Source organism: Schistocerca americana, chromosome 1 (assembly GCF_021461395.2).
Source record: "Schistocerca americana isolate TAMUIC-IGC-003095 chromosome 1, iqSchAmer2.1, whole genome shotgun sequence".
In the NCBI taxonomy this organism is placed as follows: domain Eukaryota; kingdom Metazoa; phylum Arthropoda; class Insecta; order Orthoptera; family Acrididae; genus Schistocerca; species Schistocerca americana.
The window spans coordinates 589,116,163-589,137,861 of NC_060119.1; the positions used below are offsets into that span (position 1 = coordinate 589,116,163).

At 39.3% G+C, this 21,699-nt stretch overlaps 1 protein-coding gene across 1 annotated transcript in view; it reads right to left on the bottom strand.

Annotated features, from left to right (window-relative positions):
- Positions 1-6,273: 6,273 nt before the first annotated feature.
- LOC124579407 (choline O-acetyltransferase) overlaps positions 6,274-21,699 on the bottom strand; it is a 258,555-nt gene continuing 243,129 nt past the window's right edge. The window contains exons 9-10 of the mRNA XM_047131242.1: positions 9,188-9,388; positions 6,274-7,620 (exon numbers count right to left, since the gene is read on the bottom strand). Of these exons, the coding sequence (XP_046987198.1) occupies positions 7,417-7,620; positions 9,188-9,388 (405 nt within the window). The 3' untranslated portion in view covers positions 6,274-7,416. The remainder of the gene's footprint in view (positions 7,621-9,187; positions 9,389-21,699) is intronic.

A 21,699-nucleotide genomic window follows, 5' to 3' on the forward strand; every position in this document is an offset into this window, starting at 1 on the left:
TACTGTACTGTTTTGAATGATGCAACTGAGCCTAGCAGGTGAATGATTTGAATGTGTTCTGGGGAGTGTTCCTGATTCAGAGATTGCAAGCTCAGTTGAGTGATGTGTATATGTGCACAGGGAAAAAATAAGTGAAGAACTAACTATAACTTATTAGTCTGCATTATTCTAATCTATGGAGGAGGAACAATAAGTTGACTAATAAATGGATTGGTGTGGTAGTTTTTTTGTCACAGAATTTTTGGCATGGTTGCTTATGTCACATTTAATTAGCTTTTATTATTATTATTAGTTTTTAAACATGGTATTTATTAGATTCCAAGTTAACTTCTGTCTTTGTCCAACTGCTTAGCTGAGTGGTTACGTACTTGCCTCCCACGCAGCAGGCCCAGGTTTGATTCCCGGTTGGATTGGAGACTTTCTCCACTTGTGGACTGGGTGTTGTGTTGTCCTTATCATCATTTCATCCTCATCACTGGCGTGCAAATCGCCCAATGTGGCATTGAGTGAAATGAAACTTACACTCGGTGGCCGAACTTCTCTGAATGGGACCTCACAGCCAACAATGCCACATGCTCATGCCATTTCATTTTTTCCACTTCTGTCTTTGTTTTGTTCCTGTATTTTACTTAGGTCTATGTTAATTGCAATTCCTGGATGTTTGATATTTATATTTTTTTGAACTAAAACAAATTTTCATATTAAACAGTGCCCTATGATGAATCTCATGTTGTGTCTTTATTTTCAGCTGCTGTGCTTATTTTTCCATACGGTTTTATGGTTTTACTGTGTTACTTTTTTCCTGCATAGTATCACATTAGTCCTTTCTGCTTCATAGCACATGTGATAAACCTGACTAACTTGCCTCATTTTAGATTCTTTTAATTAAGGGTAGGGAGTTCATAACCTTCAGTTCCTCATTCCAGAGTAGAGGAATCCGATGCCATCTCATAACTTTCAACAATACTTCTTCATTTTTAATTCTGTAACAAGTTGTTGACATCATTTACTTCAAAGAATGTGATACTGGACTGTTCTTCCATAATGTTAGCTTTCATTTTGTCATTTGATTTGCCCAATAAAAGGTTCTGCAAGTCATTTTCATATGAGGTAGGATGAAATTTTTCTCAGTATGCAGTAATTTAATTTGAGACATTATCAAGATCTATATTCATTTATATATTCCAATATTTTTTGAGTAAATTTCCCATTATTCATACTGGCATTATTGCAACTGTCTGTTTTTCAAGCATGCATAATTAGTTATTTTTGCTTATTGGAATATTATTGTGGGCAGCTATTAGTTGCTCTTGTTTTCATAATCTTATGTGTGTACCCACTCGAAACATTATCATTTCTCTGATATTTCTCCAATGGGCTATGTACTCTGTTTATGTCTCTGTTCTAGATTGGTACTTCCTGGAACGGATTTATTACATTCAGTTCACCTATACATTGAAATAAAATGCTCTTTATTTCTGCACCCTAGAATTGTCAATGGTCACAGTTTCCACTTCTAAAATGAAGGTACTATATAATATTACTGTTGCTGAATTGGAGAAAGATTAAAAGTTATAGCTATCACCTTGATTATAACTGTTGTGCACTAGCAGATAGTAATGTACTGAAAGTAGGACTTAGTATTTACGTATGTAAGAAAATATTTTCTTTAAGAACTACCTTTGTAAGTAGCTATTGAGCTACTAACAGCAGATACACAGCAGCGCTATAGTAAAAATGAGATGGCAGCTGCTGTTATCATACTAGCAAATTACCTCCTAATTTACTCAATTAAATTTGCATGGCATAAGTATGAACGGCATTAAACAATGTACCAATAGTTTATTGTTGCTACACATTGTTCATAAGGAATAAATTTCTGTTGTTTCTTGCTTTTTGTTAATATAGACATTGGCTCATTCCACATCCCTGAAGGTTCCCTTTCTCGCTGGGATCCATGTACTTTATGTAGCATCATAGCTTCATAAATGATGAGTTCTTTCTGCCATATGAGATAGGTGTATTTTTAAAACTTGAAGGATATACATTTCTTGCAAATTTTATCATTATTGGAAATAGCCTCATTTGTCTGACAATACTCTCTGCAAGTGGATGATCTACCTCCCCATTGCATCACCAGAACGTTCACAGAAATATTTTTCAATAGTATATCTTTTTTATTAATACAGTGTGTTACAAACATAGAACACAAATTTGAAACATAATCACGAAACTTCTAAATAATATTGATAACAGCAATATTAATATACATTAAGAACAACATATAATATATGCTTTTTTCATTTTGTAAAATACATATTTGATATACTACACAGGGAGCTTGATATTTTCAGCAACAATGCACAAAATATTCAATATGACTATATTAACAGGAAGAGACCTGCTCTTTAGAAAACATTAAGACAGTGAACAGTTCCTTTCTGTATCAATCTCAAGTCAAAAGTTTGACTACTGTAAAGATCACTATGATTCTCTCATATTTTATAATATATATCACCAAATAATTAGGGCTTGGGCTTCAAACAATAATGAAAAGGAAACAGACAATATATAACACTGACATCTTCTTAATGATATATATATATATCACCAAATAATTAGGGCTTGTGATTCAAACAATAATGAAAAGGAAACAGACAATATATAGCACTGACATCTTGTTAATGATATTATTTTAAACACAGTCATGGTAATGTTCAAAGAACTAAATTCCAATTAATACTAACAGAAACAAGAACAAGCAAACAAAGAGAGGTATATGAGTGTGCGAAATAAAGCATAACAACATGACAGACCATTCTTCTGCAAACTCTTAAACATAATGTTGAGCAAACACGACAATGTCCAAGGTGCAGCTTACATAACAGCAGTATGCCCAAACAGAGATGATGCTATCGATTACAATTGATTTTCATGGAAGATATTAGCTGTATACAGAGAATAAGTTGTTATAACTGTCAGAGTTGTATGAACTGTGCATAGCTTTAGCTCACACACTACAGTTAAAGGAATGGTATGAACATCAGAATTTTACTGTGAGCTTGGATTTCTCTTTCGTTAGACACCAAACACTAGAAAAATCTGAAAATAAGAAAACATTTCTTGCACAGTTGGTTTGACACTACCATTATTCATTTCATTTATTAAAGAAGAGATATTGAGGAGTGATGACATGATGAATATTTTCTAATGACATTTTTAATGTAAAAGCAAATATTGTTGCAATCCTGGGTCCTTCTAATAGTCAAAGTCATTAGGAAAATTAAACAGTTTATTTGAACAAGAAATAAATACTACTAGTTAAATTTTCTTATTGTTGCACAGCATACTATTTCTCATGCACGCTAATGGTAAAGAAATGAATTAACCTCCTTGTCAGGTTATTACAACTAAATGATCTGAAAGTCTCTAAAAAGTGTGGTGTTTTGAGAGGCAATAAACTGAATTTAAATCAGAGTTGCCACAACAAGAAGCAACTGTTTCACTTTAAGAAAAGTCTTTGAGTAATCACAGTCATGAGTAAAAGGTGCAAAGGGGTCCAACCTCAATAGCAATTGATATTCATCTGCAGTGTAAAACAATAACTTTGTAAAGTATTGTTTCAGATGTAAGAATTAAGAAAAAGTAGTGATATAATTCATTTTTAGTAAATAGGAGTTCTTTGTTGCCAAAAATGTGTTACGATTCTGTCTGACAGTTGTTGTTATACTTCATTGCTCACACAGGACTTGACGACATAATTAGTGTGCTTACTTTAAACACCTTGTTGTTCTGCTGTAGTTCCCAAAATACTATGACTATGGTGAAACAAATATAACTGGCAGTTTGTAATATGTTGTATTGTACTGTTAATTCTTTCATAAGCATGTAATGTAACAAAGTTAAACAGATGTGTCTGTATGAAACTTCTTGCACATAGTAAACACAATAGGTACAGCTATCTAGTATCAGTCACAGTACTTATTTCATGTACAGTATTATTATTGATCCCTTTATTTTTATTCCAACTCAGGGTACTGCACAAAAATATTTTTTTAAGAATTGGCAGCATTTCAGTTCATAAGATTTATGTGACAAATAAAGGAAAGTTCATAGCAATGCTAAACTTGGGTTCAGAAGTTAGGTACACTTGAGAACTTGAATTGCTAAGGTTTGAAATATCTTGCACTTTCTGAAATAAACAAACTATGTAAAGATGCTTAAGAAATGTCATAAGGTTGTGCTTTTTTTGCAACATGAAAATTGGTGATAGCTGAGATATAAGATGATGATGAAAAAATTCTTTGCCATTATAAGGGGTCATTGGGAATAAAAGAAAAAAAAAGGGATGAGTGAAAATGTATCAAAAGATGACAAAAAGCAGTGAACTACTTTTAAAATTTCATTTTATTAAAACCATAAACTATGCATATATACAAATGTAGCAGGGAAGTCTCAAATTACCATTGAGATCTGCTGGGAGAATCTGAGTTGCTGTTTTAATGACTGTTGTTTAATTCCTCTTGAGCACCTCGCCCACCTTCCAAAATTTATTACAATTCTTAAAATAATTCAAGTTTGCTACCTGTTCCCTTTTTCACCAAAGAAGCTTGATGTTGGCTCTTTAATAGTGCTTTTATCTTTGTTGCAATTTCAAGTCTGATATTTATTTGTCCTGTGTAATTTTGAAAATATAGTTTTTAGTATATTGAAGCTTATATGTTAGCATGATTTAGTCAAGACACATAAACTAAAATAGGTGTATTCCTGGAGAGTCTTTATAAGATGAAGGAGAAAGGTATGCTTGGTAAACATAGCAAGTCTCAAAAAATGGTCTATTATGAACTCTTATTTCCTCATAAGTATCAGTATATGTGTGTGATACTTTCATTAAAAGCATTTTCAAGTATTTCAGACATGTTTGTAAAATGGTATACTGAACTTAGCCAAAAACATCATGACTAAATCGCAGGATAGGAACATATTCCTATTTGAAGTTTCAGATTTGGGTAACAACTGGTGTCCAAAAAAAGTAGACGCTTTTTGCTGCAATTTGGCACTTCTCCACTATACACTACTGTAACAGAAAATTATGTGTAGGACTTAGCATAAAAACAGAGCAGGATAGTTATCAACAGCTGTTTTATATGCTGTAGCCTCATTACATTGCTTCTCACTCACTATCTCTTACTTGTACTAATGTGCTATACATTTAATAATGACTAATTGTGGTCTCATGTGGCATACACATATTTAACAGTGTAGAATAAAAGCTATTTCACATCCATGGCTAACTATGAATAAAATTTTTATTTTTTTAAAACAGAATAAATTTTTGTTAAAGAACAACAGTATTAAAGATCACTATAAACTAAACAAATATCAACAATTATATTTGATTTTAATTCACAATTAACAGTTGCTACTCATAACAGCATTCATAGGTGTCTATGTCATATACTACATCACATTAATTTGCAGCCAATGAATCTGGTAAGTCAATAGGGTACAAATTTTACCTTGTAAATTTTCTATAAAATGAAATTTCTAACATCAATTTTAAGCATAGTATATTTAATGATATGTTTGAGAATATGTTAATGTGCGTAGTGATCACCAGCATGGCACAATTGAAGAAATCTCTAGTTGAAGAAAGTAAAGGCACTCTAAAAACCATTGTTCTCAAAAATAGTTACTGCACAACCATTTTACATAATACTACCTATTATCAACACTGACAGTGCCAATTAGTGAGTTATCATTTTAGTCAGCAGATAAGTTAGAAAGTTTGAGATGGCAGCAAAACCTGAAGGTGAAAAATTCACCATTTCGCTTTTCATGGCATAACAGATTGATTCTAAATGAACAAACTACAATGAGTGTTTGTTACTTTCAATTTTATGTTTACATTTTATATTTGAGTCTGGAAACATTTTCTTGCCACTGGAAAGCGTTAAATTTTAGAATAACATTGTTTAAACTGACAGTTTCCAACTAAGAGAACTGTATCACAGCTACTGGTTCACTAACAATCATGGGAAAGGTGTGTTAAAATAGACATATTTATTTTTCCAGACAAACTGTTGTCATATCATAGAAAACTTTGCAAATGTTGGACATGTAGCACCGAGAATGTAAAATGTAGTAGCAACTCATCTTTCTTAATACTACGATGAAAACTGCAGTGTGTAAATAATAATTACATTTGCCTAAGAGAGGAACACTGTAATTTAATCATTATTTGTAACAATCAATTGGTATATAATAGCAGAGATGTATTAAGGACAGCAATATTGTGTACTTGATAAAAGTAATTTTTTAAAAATATTCGCAGCACTTCTTCTGACAATGCATCTTTGTCACGCAAAGAAAACTATTGTGGATAAATAATTTTTCAGCAAGCACAAGCAATATTGCTAGAAGTTCACATTGTTGGACTGTGTCCCAGAAACCTGGTACTAGGGAAAGAAATGATCTTGTATAAATTGGAAAATACTATAATAATGAAAGAGTACCAGCAGTTTATTCTATACCGTGTGGAAATAAATATTTAATTAAAAATTACTGTGTGTGTGTGTGTGTGTGTGTGTGTGTGTGTGTGTGTGTGTGTGTGTGTGTTTAGGTGGGAGTTACCTATTCCAAGGGCATGTCCATTGATGACTATGCAAATGAGGATGGCATTTGCTCTTGATAATGATCACATGCTTGAAAATAGCTACCACTGCTTAGTACTGTACTGTTTTAAACTAACAGCACTGTGGAAATGATGTTCTTTAAGTTTTAGACTTATTATTTATCAATGTTCTGACTCTAATGACTGAACTGAATATGCTGTAACCAGATAACTACAGTGCCCAGAACAACTGAAGACTGGTGTAGGGACAAAATGCAAAAGAAATCTAATTAATGAAATAAGTGCCATCTATTAGTATTGTGCATAAGATCTCTAAATATCTGCTGTAGCTGTATGTGCTGGTACTCCTCTTAGCTACATATTATGTTGTGCATAGTGATTACAGTAACATTGTAAAACCAATTTCCTCTTATGTATCTAATAAACTCCTGGAAGTAGAATAGTAAATTGACCTTCTTTTTTGATCGCCAATGATAAACTAAACATGCTATTTATTGTAATTTGTTGAGGCATACACAGAAACTTTCATATTGTTTTCGGAACCTACTGCGTATTTATTCTTATTGATGTGTATTTCTAGTAGGAAAATATTGCATGATTTCAATTTTTAGAGATTGTTTCAGCATTTCCTATGAGGAAATGTGTTGCAGTGTGATCATAGTAATAAGAGAAATGAAGAGGTATTTGGTTCCTGTAATACTGAGTGAGTTTCTAATAGCATCCTTACTAGCTTAATATTGGCTTCAACAGAATTTATTCTTTGTAAACAACAAATGTTGGTTCTATTGTCGATTGCCAACCAGTTGTTGCATTCTGTTAAGACTCTCTTCAAGGCTGTGAGCAAACTTCCATGTACTTGTAGTCTGGCACGAGTGAAATGCTGAAAGACAGAAAGTGATAGTATCTGATCTTGGGTTATATGATGCACCATACCCATCAGGAACAACTGGTCCATAACCCATGAAGCTGTCAGTTGCTGTTGCAACCTAAATAATAGAAATAGAAACAGTTGATCAAATACAATAATTAAAATGCTTTGTTCTTGAAAAGTAACTTTAAAATTAATAGTATTGCTTTCTTAGTTGTAAATATGTGTCATTAGACTAGTTTGTTTAATTAAATTATTAGGTGAAAAAAGGGTCAGTCAAAACCAATGCCATTAGGAATAGGTAGGATGCAATGTATGCTGTACTATTTCTAAACTATGGAATTACCTTATTGTAACAAAATCACAGTATAACCTTAGTTCAATTAAACAATGGTTACAGTAAACTTATATTACCTGAGTTATATCACTGATAAATTAATTATATTATATGAGCTAAATCTCTCTTTTATTAAACACTAATAGAATAAACTTTTGTTATATCACTCTCTTGCCATGTACAAGTATTTCCCTCACAGTAATGACACACTCAAAGCTTTAAACAGTGCAGTTGCAACAGATCCCAGACAACCATTTATTTGATTGCTAATTATCTTGTACACAACTGCTTCATTTGTGCCACTAGCTTGGAATCTGAGTCATTTTCTAGCACTGATCATAAATTTTTTCTCACCCAGCTCACTGTTTATTTTGTATTACTGCTGCTCACTTGGACATATTGCAGCACAACTTATCACTGTGTTAGCTGAAGCAATAATGAAGGAATAGATATGGGCTCGTAGTTGAAAAAACAACAATGGATAGTGTTATTTGTGGATAGCACACTCAATACACAGGTGTGCCTGCTTGAGGGATAATGGTATTTGTAGCCAATAATGAAAACCAGTTTCAGATGAGCTATGATTAATACAGTTACAATACAAAACAAATAATAATAACAAAAATAATAATTTCCATCCAGACTTTTCCATTACTGGAGTAGAATTGTGTCTGCTGGCATAAAAGACTACAGCAAGGTGCATGTAGTAATTAGCACTCCATATAAATTTAAAAGAAAACTAAAAATGTGTGCATTTACCAATATTTCTATAAATTATGTAATCATTAAATTTCATGAATTATAAGTTTCTTTCAGCATTGTAAGTAATAACAGCAATTGGAATTAGATTTTTTAAAGTTTCAGCTTTCCTGCTACCTGTATTTTGTTCATTTACAGGATCTGCAATCATCACTAGAGTATTCAAAATGAATTATATTTATTTTTTAGTATAATTCACAGAAAAATTTCTAACACTAATTTTTCTCTGGAGGTTTATATTTTAACTTGTCTCACATCCCTGGAGTTGTCCTCCATGATAAAGTCAATAGAATGTGAATTTGTCCACGAAATTAAATGACCGTTACAGTACTGTATATCAGTCAAAATATCAAAAAACAACCCAAATTTGTACTAACTTGTGAAACTCGAAGGTCCCATTCAAAAATAAAGCAAGAAAATGGATGAAAAAATAAGTAAAAAAGTTTGTAAAGCATTGGTATATTCTCAGCAGCCACCTCAGAGAAAAATTGAGGTTGGGGTCTGCAACACTCATTTTAACATCCATTGCCAATACAGTAATTCATCAATACAAGTTATGTAAAATACAGTTTCTTGAGTGTATACTCACCTGACTAGTAGACAGTGAGAAATGATTGGCAATTTTGTATGAATCATCAGAGAAAATTTCTGGCAATGGTTCCCCAAGCTCTTTAGCCATTTCTCTGAGACCAAGCAAATGGATATCAATACCCTGACCTAAAATGTTATCAACCATTATCTCCGTTTGTTTTTTGATTGCAGCATCAAACAGCTCAAGCTTCTTTTTTTCCTGCAATGAAAATAAGTATTTATTATGAAAAATGTATGTAGGTTTAGAAAAGGTTTGTAATACATGCATTTTTGACTAAAATTGATGAAAAGTCTACTTGTAAATTTTTAATATTGCTATTGTGATATGATTGCCAGGTAAATGTAAATCACCTGAGTTCTAGTTATGTATAAACTCAATGTATGGCAGTATCTCATTGTTATAAAATGTAGTTGTGCTTATGAAATGGCAGCCAACTCATATTTAATTACATTACTGTATGCACAGCATTTCCCATTCAATAGTTTCTTTTGGTTTCTTTATACAGATATAACTGCTCTAGAATTAGATTTTGCTAAATTTTTGCTTTTCATTGATTTGTGACTACAATTGCAAAGATATTAAGTGTTTAACATTTCGTTAGTTGGAACATTTTAGATGCAGTAAACTTGCGCTGATTTTACAGCTACCACATTTGAACAAAAGAGCACCAGTAATGAGATCCTTAAAGTTCCTTTCACCAGTTGTTGTATTCTTATCTCATTGTTGATAATTTCAAAAATCCACGTAAACGTATTCTGTGTGATGCTGATGAATTCATAATGAAAACAAAAATTTAGCATTGGCTCATGAATCGGAGATATATTTCCACACCTGTGTCAAATTTACTTTGTCATTTTCTGCTTGTGACGTGTGGTATTAATGAAGTAGACAACTTAGGAAGTGGATGCCAAATGATTCCACATAGTGAAGCAGACTGAATGGCACCTGTTGCAGGTCAGTGCTCAAGTCTGGTGAATGTGGCTAGAAATTGTGTGAAAGTGGAAATGTTTCTTTTCAATAGGAAACTGAATGGGTTGTAATGATACTGAACTATTAAAAAGCAACACAGTTTGTTTATTTCGGATTCCTTAGGTCCATTTTGTGTTCAGTCACAACGATGTTGAATGAGGCAGGTTTACATTATGATACAGATAGAATAAGTTTACAGTAACATAATGCACATCACTGAGATATGTTAAGGTACAAAAGAAAAGTATATTTATACTGTGGCACTGACGAGGGTGACACCAGTATCGATCTGAGTATCATCTTTGAACTAAACTAAACATTATCTTTGTGCAGTTTCGCCATCCAGTTCTTTGTAAGCCTTACTTGCGTAAAGAGGTGAATAAATGAACTCCTGATAATAAGGTGTTGTTTGGTGTAACTGACCAAAGCATCCACCTCACTGGTGATCCTGAGTTCCGTTTTCGCTGTTTTACTGTGCCTGCAGCCTCCGCGTTGGTTATTTTCGCGTGTCATTTGAACAATGACTTCGGCTCAATGCCTAATGCCGGATATTGTGATCGACATACATCATGTTGCGGGTGACGTACACCCACCAGGACTGCAACACGATGCCTCTCACTAGACGATTACGCCAAGTTCGCCAGACGTTTTCGAGCCTGCAACAATAAGTGAGGATAGGAGTGTGCATGACTCTGGCTATCAAACGCCTTTGTTCCCTCCACATGTGCCCTTCCTCATCAACTGTGCAGTTACCTTTTACGAATCTCTGTGCAGTGCGGGACCAATGCCGATTTCTGCAAATGCTTTGTTGGACAACCTACCACCGCCAGGACAACAATTTGCTACGCCGCTATCCATGTCATACCATGCGGATACCTGCCACATGGCCGGAACTGCTTCGTTCACAGGTCAACCTCCTCAGCATCTGACCACGCCCGCGCCTGCCTCGGTTCAGCATCAGCACATGCCTTCCTACTTCGATACCTAGGACTACAACACGAACAATTACTTGTTATCTGTGTCTGACCTCCATCCCACTGCTACGCCTCAGTGTTTTGTGCCATGACATTCACCTTATCTGCACACTGTTTTGTGTGAAGTGACTATGAACAGTGAACATTCGCACATTCCATCCTACATTCGACATCATTTCCTACACTGTGCTTCTGGACAGCCCGCTCCTCCACAGCCTCCCAGCAACACAGGTGGCCCCAGCTCTGATCAAACATCAAGCTTTCTGTGGACTAAAACTTTGAACTTTTTCTCACCTGTCGCCCATGCGCCGGCTCCGGTCGAGCTTCCGCTACCATTCTCGACACATCTCGGTGCCTCATCCGCGTCGGTCTTCCGTGACGCGTCAATTCAAGCACACCCGCAACGTGTTCAGCTTCCGAAACAGCAATCGACACATTATTGTGTCTCACCCATGTCGGCCTTCCATGTCATGACGGATTGCACTCAACCACAATGTGTCACCTTTACGCTGCCACCCGAACAGCTGTCGTTGCCACATCCCATGGAGGCACACTCTCCTGGAATACTACAGGACAACAGCTCGATTCAGGCAAAGCCTCGATGAACTCAACTCAGCCTGTTCTTCCGAACATTCTAAAACGATTACCGACGCTGCCGCTGTTTAATCCCGACAGAGCAACAACCAGGTTCAAAATTGTGGACGAAGAGTTCGACCATTACAAACTCGACGAGTCAACCAGGTTTCTGGGCGTCATCACCCACCTCCACGACCAGGAAGACTTGATTGCTGGCCTGGTTGACACCCGGGACTCATCTACCCGGTACACTCTAGCCAAAGAGACAGTTCTACACCGGCTTACACGCTCAACTGAGGCAGCAATATGGCAAGTGCTCCACGTCGAGCAACTAGGCAACGACAAACCTCCCCAGCTCTGGAGACGTTTACGTGCCCTGGTCAGCACCGATCTATTCTCTGACACAGGTCTCCTCGCTATCGGGTCAGACAAACTACCTTTGCTCTGGCTCAAAGGCCTGTTGAACCTGTCGAGCAAAGAATGACGACTGCTGACAAGCTACACGATGCATCACTACTCCATTTCGCCAGCCACTGCCTACCTGAGAAGTCTCAGGTTCAGGCTCATCGCCCTGTGGCTGGATGCGGCCGGGGCCATACTGTGCCGACTGTTCCGCTCGCCCCGGGAAGCAGTAAACAAGCAACTGGGACATCACCGGCTCTTCCCGTGGTCACGTGCCCTCCCACAACCGAACCTGCTGCGGCCTCCGAACCTCGGCCACCGCCGCTGGCAACGAACTTTCCGCAGGAAATGCAACCACACTACCCATACTGTTACTTAGACACACGGTTTGGTGAGGCGGGACGGAACTAAAGACCACCCTGTTACTTCCCAAACGCCAATCACAGGTAGGTTCGGGTGCCGCCTCCTGTGCACAACATGATAGGCACCCCCCAGTGCTCCATTCTGTCTGGGAATGACCGGATAATTGTGGCCGACTTTACATTAAAGACATTTCGTCGAGATACCTTTTCCTAGTGGACACAGGCGCCGATATTTCACTGCTGCCCACGTCCTTAGCGTCACCGAACAGCCGCCTTCATCATACTTCACTGCAAGCTGTGAATTCCACTAAACTACAACGCTCGGGTTCAACCTCACACGTCATCTCACTCTCCGCAATCTGCAAACTCAAGTGGATTTTTTTAGTGTGCAAAATTGACAAACCTATACTAGGCATTGACTTCTTGCGACACCACAAACTTTCACCGGACCTAGTGCGAAACACGGTTTCAACATCTGTCCAAGACTGACTTTCCCTGTGCTCCATCGAGCACACATTGGTCTGGGCTCATCTCATTTGTACATGCTTGTCTCTGTCGACGACGTTACAAGAAACCACGCATAAGTGCCTTGTCCAGCTTGAACACGTCACTCGCCTATGCAAGGAAAGCTTCGAGCTCTCCCTCCGAATCCACGAAATACAGCTCCAGCTCTCCGATGCAGCAAAGGAATTACAGACACTACAGCAAGGACAAAGCAAGGTCAGTAAGTGCGCCGAATCTGCTTCCAATCCCAGCAATTGAGCTTCCGTGTGTTTACCTCCCGCTACCCCTCGCAACTGTGCTATCAAGACTGCCACAAGGAGTACTGACAGTTCCGCAGGGCCACACCCTCCTAACACGGCAGCATTTGACACTTGGCCGGACACAAGTATGCATGCGCAACGAGTGTCACGTGTTCCCGAACTGACAGCTCCTACCCCGCCCCTCACGGACAGCACCTCAAACAATGCAACTTCGGCTCCTGTGCGCCGCTGTGCGACTGCCAATGACAACACAAACAGTGCACTCGCGCCAAGCGTTTCGCCCGCAACCGCGCTGCCACAGGCCGCGCCCTCGGACAATGGACTCACTATCGCTTCACTAGCTCTACCGAGCTCTCCTGACCACGGTGCCACTGCTTCGGGCCGGCGGCCATCTTGTCGCGTTCACTCCTGGGACACTTTGTCGCCTCGGCTCCCATCGGATCCGCCGAGTGGTTCTGAACACCACGACCTCGCCTCGCCTGCCCCGCCCGCAACACATTGTAAACAAACCACCTCCCGTGCCGCCGACAACATTTCCGTCGTCACCAACGGCACGGTTCACAAGCTTTGCCTCATGCCAGGCCCCCCGATCTCCAGTAAACCACGTCGACTTCGTCCCGAGCGCCTCTCCGACCTTAAAAAGAAGATTTCTGAACTTCACTACCGTCAACTAAACGCACGAACAATTATGGACACCTACCCCATACCCAACATTGCCGACTTTACCAGTTCCCTCGCAGGTGCGACAACGGTCTCTGTCATTGATTGCAAATGGGCCTAACACCAGATCCCCATGGCTCCTGAAGACATCGAAAAGACAGCAATCACCACCCCAATCGGATTATTTCAGTTTCGATTCATGCCCTTCAAATGAAAAATGCAACCCAGACCTGGCAACGCTTCATCAACGAAGTGCTATTCGAACTAAAATTCTGCTCTGCATATCTTGATGACATTCTTGTGATCAGCTCCTCCGTCGTGGACAACATTCGACATGTGAAAACTGTTATGAACACTCTCGTGGCAGCAGGCATTGAGACCAACCAGGACAAATTGCAGCTACATCAACCCGCTGTCACTTTTCCTGGTTTTCGGGTCTCTGCCGACGGCATTTCACCGCCCCCTGAGAGAGTACAAACAATACTAAACCAACCCAGACCTTCGTCATTGAAAGAGCTCCGGCGCTTTCTGGGGATGGTTAGTTATTATCGCCATCATCTACCTCGGGCTGCGGAGATTCAGGCTCCACTGACGGACGCCTCGGCAGGCACCAAGACTTCTGGATCTCGGCCCATTCCATGGATCCCTGCTATGACTGCCTCTTTCACTGCCCTCAAAAATCTTCTTGTCGAGACCTGCACCATCGCGCATCCTCATCCCAATGCGCAGCTTTTCATCAGCACAGACGTGAGCGATACTGGCGTTGGTGCTGTCCTTAGCCAGACAGTCGATGGCCAAACTACACCTCTGCAGTTCTTCTCACGCAAGCTCACCAATGCACAATGGAAATATTCCGTGTTTGACAGGGAGTTGCTCGTGGTCTACGAAGGGATCAAGCATTTTAAGACTGACGTTGAAGGGCGCCCTTTCATGTTTTAACAGACCACAAACCCCTGGCTGCGGCCATTACAAACCTGCCACCTGACCAGCCTCCTCGCCGCTTCAGATAAGTGGACTTCATATCTCAGTTCACCACTAAAGTCAGGCGCATAAAGGGTGCTGACAATATAGTTGCTGATTTCCTTTCACGAGTCGACGCCCTCCATTCGCTGTTAGACCTCTCTGAGCTGCCTAACCTCCAACCTGCCACCGAAGACACGCAAAACCTGATTTCAGACTCTACCTCTTCACTGCACTTAGTCCGCACCACCTTACCTGCCATTTCTGGTGAGATCTGGTGCGACGACAGTATGGGCACATTATGCCCCCTCATCCCAACCATGCTCTGTCGAGCTGTCTCCAACGCACTGCATAATTTAGCCGACCCCGGTGTTCGGGCGTCCGCCCGCCTCGTAGCAGAGCACTTTGTGTGGAGAAATGTCAACAAAGACTGCCAGCAATGGGCACGCTTCTGCGTCACGTGTCAACGCTGTAAAGTACACAAGCACACTTCACCCCCCCTCGGAGCCTTTTCGATCCCTCCTGGGCGTTTCCAAGATATTCATATTGACATTGTCGACCCTCTCCCCCCTCTAATGACTTTCGTTATGTCCTCTCGTCGATCGACCAAACAACTTGCTGGATCGAGGCTGTCCCCCTCCCCAATATTACGGCAGAAACTGTTGTTCGAGCTTTTGTCGAGTCATGGGTATCGCGTTTCGGATGTCCAGCTATCATCATGACTGTCCGGGACAGACAATTTGAGTCAGTCCTGTTCAACGAGATTTGTAACATCTGTGGCATCCGGCGCATCCATACCGCAGCTTATCAGTCGCAAAGTAATGGGCTAGTTGAGCGTTGGCACTGCACTTTCAAGGCGGCTCTTCAGTGCCATGACTCTCTATGGACGGAGGCCCTTCCTCATGTGCTACTCGGCATTCGTGTGATCTATAAGGAAGACCTCAAGGGCACAATAACCATGTTCATATATGGCCAGAACATCGTTCTCCCTGGCGAACTCATGAGCCCTTCCGCTTCTCTCCCTCAGTCTGACTTACCTTCCTTCGTGGACCACGTCAGACACCACTTCATCAACGTCCAAGTTCCTCTGCCTGCCAGTCATGTCCCGAAATCTCTGGACAATTGCAAATACATCATGCTCCGAGATGACACTGTCCGTGCTCCCCTACAACCTCCATATACTGGCCTGTACCAGGTTCTCCAGCGCTCAGCCAACACCTATGACATCCAGATAAAAGATTCAGCTGTCACAGTCCCTATCAACAGACTTAAGCCTGCTCATGTCGAGCCTTCTTCTACGCCCCTTCAGGCCACGACCATGCCACTCACTGTAGTGGTTCACGACACTCTGACCACTCCCTCCAGGTCGGACTTACGCAATCGAGTGACCTCCAGCTCCGTTCATTGAGCTCTCCTCCGACCTCACTCCCTACTCCGGTCTCATGCACTCCGTCGAGTGACCCCATGCTCCCCACGTTGAGCTTACCTATGATCACACCCTCACTGCTGTGCCCTTCGCCGGTCCCTTTGACTTCTTCCCCTTCGCCTGCCTCACCCTGTCAAAGTTTCTCATGCCCCCCCATCTTGAATGTGCCCCCGCTCGAGGTGTTTGTGCCTGTTCCCCTGGACATAATCCATGACATCTCTATAATACTATGCGATGATACACTGTTCATCGTGTGTTTCCGTTCATCTGGTGCTCATGACATAACCTCCGCCATTCCCTGCCACCTGGTGAAATGTGTTCCCCTCTCGCCCGACGTCGACCTGGACATGCTTCGTGTGTTCACCACGCCCACCGGAGACATCGTCGTTGTCGCTCCATTCCTCCTGCAAACTGCCGGCCTACCTGTTGCCGCACGACCAGCACGCCCAGTACGATGCCTGGAGCGCTTCAACGACTTTCAGGTTCGGTGGCCGGACCTTCCTTCACGACATCTACCCACACAGCTACCTGACGACACTGTCAAGCTGACCGTCATCCAGCCTCCACCTCGGACCACCTCTGCCGATGCAATGGTCACCCCGCCCCCTGGCCTCTGAAGAGTGCTCCGTACTGTGGGGGGGCTATGTGGTGCTGATGATGTCGACACCAGTATCGATCTAGTATCATCTTTGAACTAAGCTAAACGTTATCTTTTTGCAGTTCCGCCATCCAGTTCTTTGTAAGCCTTACTTGTGTAAAGAGGTGAATAAATGAACTCCTGATAATGAGATGTTGTTTGATGAACTGACCTGAGCATCCACCTCAATACATTGACCATCATATACCAGGAATGCAAATAATGGTTAGCATGTTAGAAATTGAAAGTCTCAAAACATAAATTCAAATGAGAGTACTAGTTTACAAAAGCAATCACTGGTTAATCTTCATATACTCAACAACAGAGTAAAATGACTTATCCATAAGATATTTTCTTAACTTAGATTTAAATGTGGTGGGGCATTAATGAGAACTCTAATATGTGATGGAAAAGAATTGAAAAATTTTGTGGCAGAATAGCGACCACCATTCTTTCCAAGACTTAGGTGTTTTAGATCCCTATGTAAAACATTTTAGACCTTGTATAGTGGTCAAAGTATGTACTATTAGGTATAAAGGGAGAATGTTTATTACAGAAAAAAATCATCAGAGAAAATATGTATTGAGAGGTGATCATTATTATTTGGAGCTTATGGGACAGGTTTCTGTAGGAATATCTTGGGTGAATGTCACTCATGTATCTATCTGATATCTTTTGTGCAATAAGAATTTGTTTGGCTATAGGTTGATTATCCGAAAAAATTATAGCATATGACAAAATAGAGTGAAAATAGTCAAAGTAATCAGCTTTGACAGCATTGATATCTACAACAGGGGTAATTAAACATAAGGAATAAATTGCTGCGCTGAAACTCTTTTGAAGTTGTAGAACATGCCTGGACCAATGTACATAACTTTCCACCAATAAGAATGCCCAGAATCCTCATAGATTCACAAAGTGATATATTTTGGTTATCACAGTTCAAGTGGAATACTTCATTCTCTTGTTGAGAGCATAAAATTGCATATACTGAGTTTTTTTCAATATTTAGAGTTGATATGTTCCACTTAAACCAGTGTAAGATATATACAAGTACAGCATTACAATTATTTTCTAGTTCACTGGTTGTTTGGCTTTCATGAACAATAGTAGTGTCATCAGCAAAAACAGTAAATTTGCTCTTAATGTTTGTATGATTTGGAGATTGTTGATGAAGATAAGAAACAGTAAAGGTCCCAAAATGGAGTCTTGTGGCACTCCACATTTTAATGTGCCCCAGTAAGATGAAACAGGGCAGCCATCAGTACCATCAAATATCACCTTCAACTTTCTGTTCTTTAGATAAGATTCAGTCCACTTCCTGGTATTACCATTCAAACCATAAAAATTGGCATTCCCCAAGAGTATGCCGTCTACACTGTCAGAGCTCGTTGACAAGTTCCAGAAAATTCCAATAAGTGACTTTTGTTATTTATTGACTCAAGAATTTCATTTGTTGGACAGAAAATATCTTTCTCTGTTGATCTGTTTTTTACTGTAGCAAACTTTAATCTCTAACAATGGAAACTACAGGTAGGAATATTAACAGTGTAGGAAAAGATAGATTGCTACTTACCGTAAAGAAGGCACATCACGTTGCAGACAGGCACAATTAAAAGACACTTGCATAAAGCTTTTAGCCACAGCCTTTGCCAGTAAAAGAGAGACACACACCATTCACAGACACAAGCAAGCACACCTCATGCACACAAAACCAACATCTCCAACATCTCAGGCCAGAATACCTACAGTTTTGAAGACAACATATCTGACATGAAACTTCTTCTCAGATTAAAACTATGTGCCAGACCGAACTTTTGCCTTTCATCTGAGCTCAGTCCAGCACACAATTTCAATCTGCCAGGAAGTTTCATATCAGTGCACACTCTGCTGCAGGAAACATATCTGACATTCTACAACAGCCAATGAAGAAGAAAAAAATTCAGAAATGATAAAACCATCTGTGAAAATTGAACACCTATGCAGCAATGACTATTTCATGTTGTCAGTCCATGTTCATTCTCTGATACAGTATTGTGAGGCATGGAATGCCTCAGAACCCAGCTTTGTAACATGTTATGGTGAACTGGGTATAAAGAAAACAAGAAAAATGAGAAGGACTTGTCCATAATTCTAATGCTTGTTGAAGACCACTACCTACAGATGATTGGCCCTCTTAAATTAGCAAAGGAGCCATGAGAGGAGCTCGAGGAAATACAGTGGAACAGTGGACTGTGTAACACCCTATCCAAAATGAGACAGTTAGCAAATGTCAAGAAAGAAGATAATATGACTATTGATGACTCTGTAACAAAAATTCTGACTGCCTATAGATCAGTGAAGCAAGCATGAGCAATTAACAGAAGTGTTGCTGGTGAAAGAACTGGATGGTACCTTCTGCTCTGTTAAAGTGGACAAGAAAGGAATGTGCAGTAGGTTCAAAAACAGTAATTTTATTGTGTCTGTTGGGAGAAGGAAGTGTTGAGAGGAACATCATCAAGCAGTGATTTATATTTAGTACACTGCAAATATTACAAAGTGAATAACAATATAGTGATGCCCCACAGTGACAAAACACATCAAAAGCTGAAAAATGAAGCAACAGCCAGATGGACAGAAGTATTGTGGCACAGTGAAGCTTTTCCTACAGTATATCGAGCTATGAAGTAGAAAGAAAAATAAAATGTATATGCAAGGAAAAATGAAATGAAAGCCTTTCAAACCAAGCCAAACTACTACTGAAAATGTTCTAGAACTGATGTACAGTGGTGGAGGTTACACTGGATTGACGCCCTTCAGTGGAGCACATTATTATGCTACTTATCTGGATGATCACACACGTTATTCAACAGTGAAAGCGCTAAAGCAGAGGAGTGACGTATTTGAGTCTTTCATGGAGTTTAAAACACATGTGGAGTGTGAGACAGGGAGGGAGCAGCAAAGTTTATAATGGGACTGAGTACAACAACAGAAAATTTGAAGAGTTGTTCAAGGAAGAGGACATATTACATTTGAAAAGCACAGTTTACTCTACTCCATCCCACAGAAAAGTGAAGTGTCTGAAATAAACGCTTATATCAATTGTGAAGTTTCTATTATTCCAAGGTAATTTGGCCAACAACTTTTGGGGGGAAGCCCAGATGTTGGCTTGCTACATATTAAATAGATTCTCAACAAGATCCCTTGGTGGAAAAATCCTGTATGAAGTCTGGAAGCAGAAAGAACTGCTTAAGGATACAGGGTACTTTCCCAGCTCAATATTATGTAAAAATCAACACCTATTTCTTTCAGGCACTGTTTATAATTCATATGTTTTACAGGTTATTTGTTGATATCAGGTAATTCAGCACACTTTATAAACAAATTAGAAGTATTTCGAATATATTTAAACCTGCTTAGGATTACTAAAAAAATTACAAAGAAATTGATGCAATTTTTTCCCTCAAATTGAGGTACCATTATCCAATGTTATACATTTGAAGGAAACAAAATTTTTACCGGATATACATGACATGATGGCTGAGGTACTAGACCTATTTAATTCCACCTATTACGTATATTACAAGGATTAAAAAAATAACATCTTACATTTTAATTTTTATAATTTCTTTTCCTAATAAAAATGTTGTTTTTCCTATAATTTAGTTGATTCTGCAATAAAGCTTAGGTCTACTATATAAGTACTGACTATTGCAACTTACAGAAAAAAATTAGAGCAATGCTTTATAAACTTCAGGAAATATTTGTACCTGAATTCTGAAAAATACAACTTGTGGGAGATAGTGAATGGAGATATGCGTCCAATTAAACTGTGCCTCAGAACATTTGTGAAGCATAGTCTTCATCCTGCAGCATTTCTTCATCTTCAGGCTTCCTCTTGGCATTAATTTTAGCACTTCCTTCTTCTTTGGTAACTTGAAGAGTGAATCTTTTAGCTTAATGCACCCACTGTCTGTCACATGCAAGCAACTGATCTTTCATATTAGAGCCACATTTTATGCCTAATTTCTCACGATATCCAACCTTCCTATCACTCCATAATTGAAACATATCACTAGATGTAGTACACCAACTTTTAATGTATTTAGTTCTACAGAAACATTTACTAAGCAAAACAGGGTCACTCAGGCCTCTAAAAATTGATTATATTTCATTCATAAGAGGTTCATACAGAGAATGCTTATGATGGCATATTTGACCACTTTGTTTTGCTTTTTGGTAACCACACCAAGAATCTGCTCCTATAGGGCAAAATCCAGGAACAGAGTGGTCATCTGTGAACAGCTTATGAAAGTAGGTGGCCCATACAAGTTTTCTCATTGCTGTAATATCATTCAGAGGTGCAGTTTATCTAATGGCCAGTCCATAATAACTCTGAAGAAGGTCTATTTCAGTTTCTGTCAGTCTGCCTCTGCCAGACAGAGATTTTCCATCAGATAGCAACTTTCCTTTCATTTCTCTTTGTAGCTTCCTCAAACTAGCACCCATCCTCTTTTGAACACGATCACAACACTCCAGCTTTGTTACCAAGGTATCTCAATAAACATTGAACTCATTAATTTTATTGAAAGCCATAAAGTCCCCATTGCCTAGGTCCTTCGTGTATCTAACGTTATAAACGGGACCGACTTCTGAAATGTTTTTAGAGCTCCATACCTCCACTGTAACCACCATAATTCTTAGAACATTGAAGTTCAATATGTCCTTCAGTGTTACCATGGCTGGTGTGGCAGTACTTAGATAAGCAGTCAACATCAGCAACTTTTCCATTCTCCAGAG